At 41.1% G+C, this 1,165-nt stretch overlaps 1 protein-coding gene across 2 annotated transcripts in view; it reads left to right on the forward strand.

The window, feature by feature from the left end:
- The window catches only part of LOC106820618, a 3,125-nt gene extending 2,147 nt beyond the window's left edge, over positions 1 to 978 (forward strand). For both annotated transcript variants that reach the window (XM_014825125.1, XM_014825130.1), the window contains exons 2-3: positions 369 to 506; positions 767 to 978. In XM_014825125.1, coding sequence (XP_014680611.1) covers positions 369 to 506; positions 767 to 898 — 270 coding nt within the window. In that variant the 3' untranslated portion in view covers positions 899 to 978. The remainder of the gene's footprint in view (positions 1 to 368; positions 507 to 766) is intronic.
- Positions 979 to 1,165: the final 187 nt, after the last annotated feature.

The raw sequence follows: 1,165 nt of genomic DNA on the forward strand, positions 1-1,165 counted from the left end.
CGCAGATCACAGTCATGATGCTGATCACAGTCATGACGCAGATCACAGTCATGACGCAGATCACAGTCATGACGCAGATCACAGTCATGACGCTGAATACAGCAATGACGCTGGTCACAGCCATGACGCTGGACAGAGCCAGATAATAATAATAATAATAATAATAATAATATATACATAGGCCCCCTATTAATGGTTTCTATCTGCCCCGATTAAGCGGGAACCACTGTAATACGTTTTACATTGGTCGTGGCTAGATGCAATCGTAGTACATCTTTCTAACGAGGCGAGATATCCACGTGTCCTCGCTTATTGAATACGCGGTTTTTGACATTGTCAAGTGCCGTAATTGTGACGTAATTACCCAGGAGCAAGCGGCAAACAGCGGAAGCAACGCACAAATAGGCGCCACCTTCGCCATCGTCAACATCATCAACGACAGAGTCGCAAGAATCGAGAAGCAAATTGGGGCGATGGGGCGCACTCTGCAATCACTAGAGCAAAAGGTATAGTGTGGTATAGGGGAAATAAGTTCTTAGATAGCTCTGCCCCCTGGTTCCCTCTAGCGTCTGTAACTTTAATGTACGAAATATTCTGTAAAAAGGTGCTCATACATTTCACTGAAAAACACAAGTTTTAATTAGTGATTTTGTTTCAATGCTTTCCTATTTGATCATTATCTACGATAATTGTAAAGCCCCTTTTGTCCTTGGCCTTCACGACTCTTTTCCCTCTTTCGCTAACACTATACATACAACTATTGCAGTGCGAAACACTGAATGGAATGACGCTTGCAGAAACGATGATCGACTTTTTAGAACAACATTTTGGCGGCACACGTAAGCGCCAAGTTATACCATGCTATACGCTACACCGTTATATACCAGTTTCACCCTGATATTCGTTACACCATGTTATATTTTAGATCATACAATGACGCGTTATTGGCTAACCTCATACCCGCGGTTCCTCCATGCTAAACCTCAGTGTTGTGGTCAGCACTAGCGATAATGACAATCGAACTCAAAATTAAAACTGAATGGCGATGCTATAAATATAATACAAAGCAGTTAGCCTCCCGCCTTATATATGTATATATATATATGTATGTATGTATGTATGTATGTATGTATGTATGTATGTATGTATGTATGTATGTATGTAT

This window comes from Priapulus caudatus, unplaced genomic scaffold, assembly GCF_000485595.1.
Source record: "Priapulus caudatus unplaced genomic scaffold, Priapulus_caudatus-5.0.1 Scaffold42, whole genome shotgun sequence".
NCBI classification, from domain to species: Eukaryota; Metazoa; Priapulida; class Priapulimorpha; order Priapulimorphida; family Priapulidae; genus Priapulus; species Priapulus caudatus.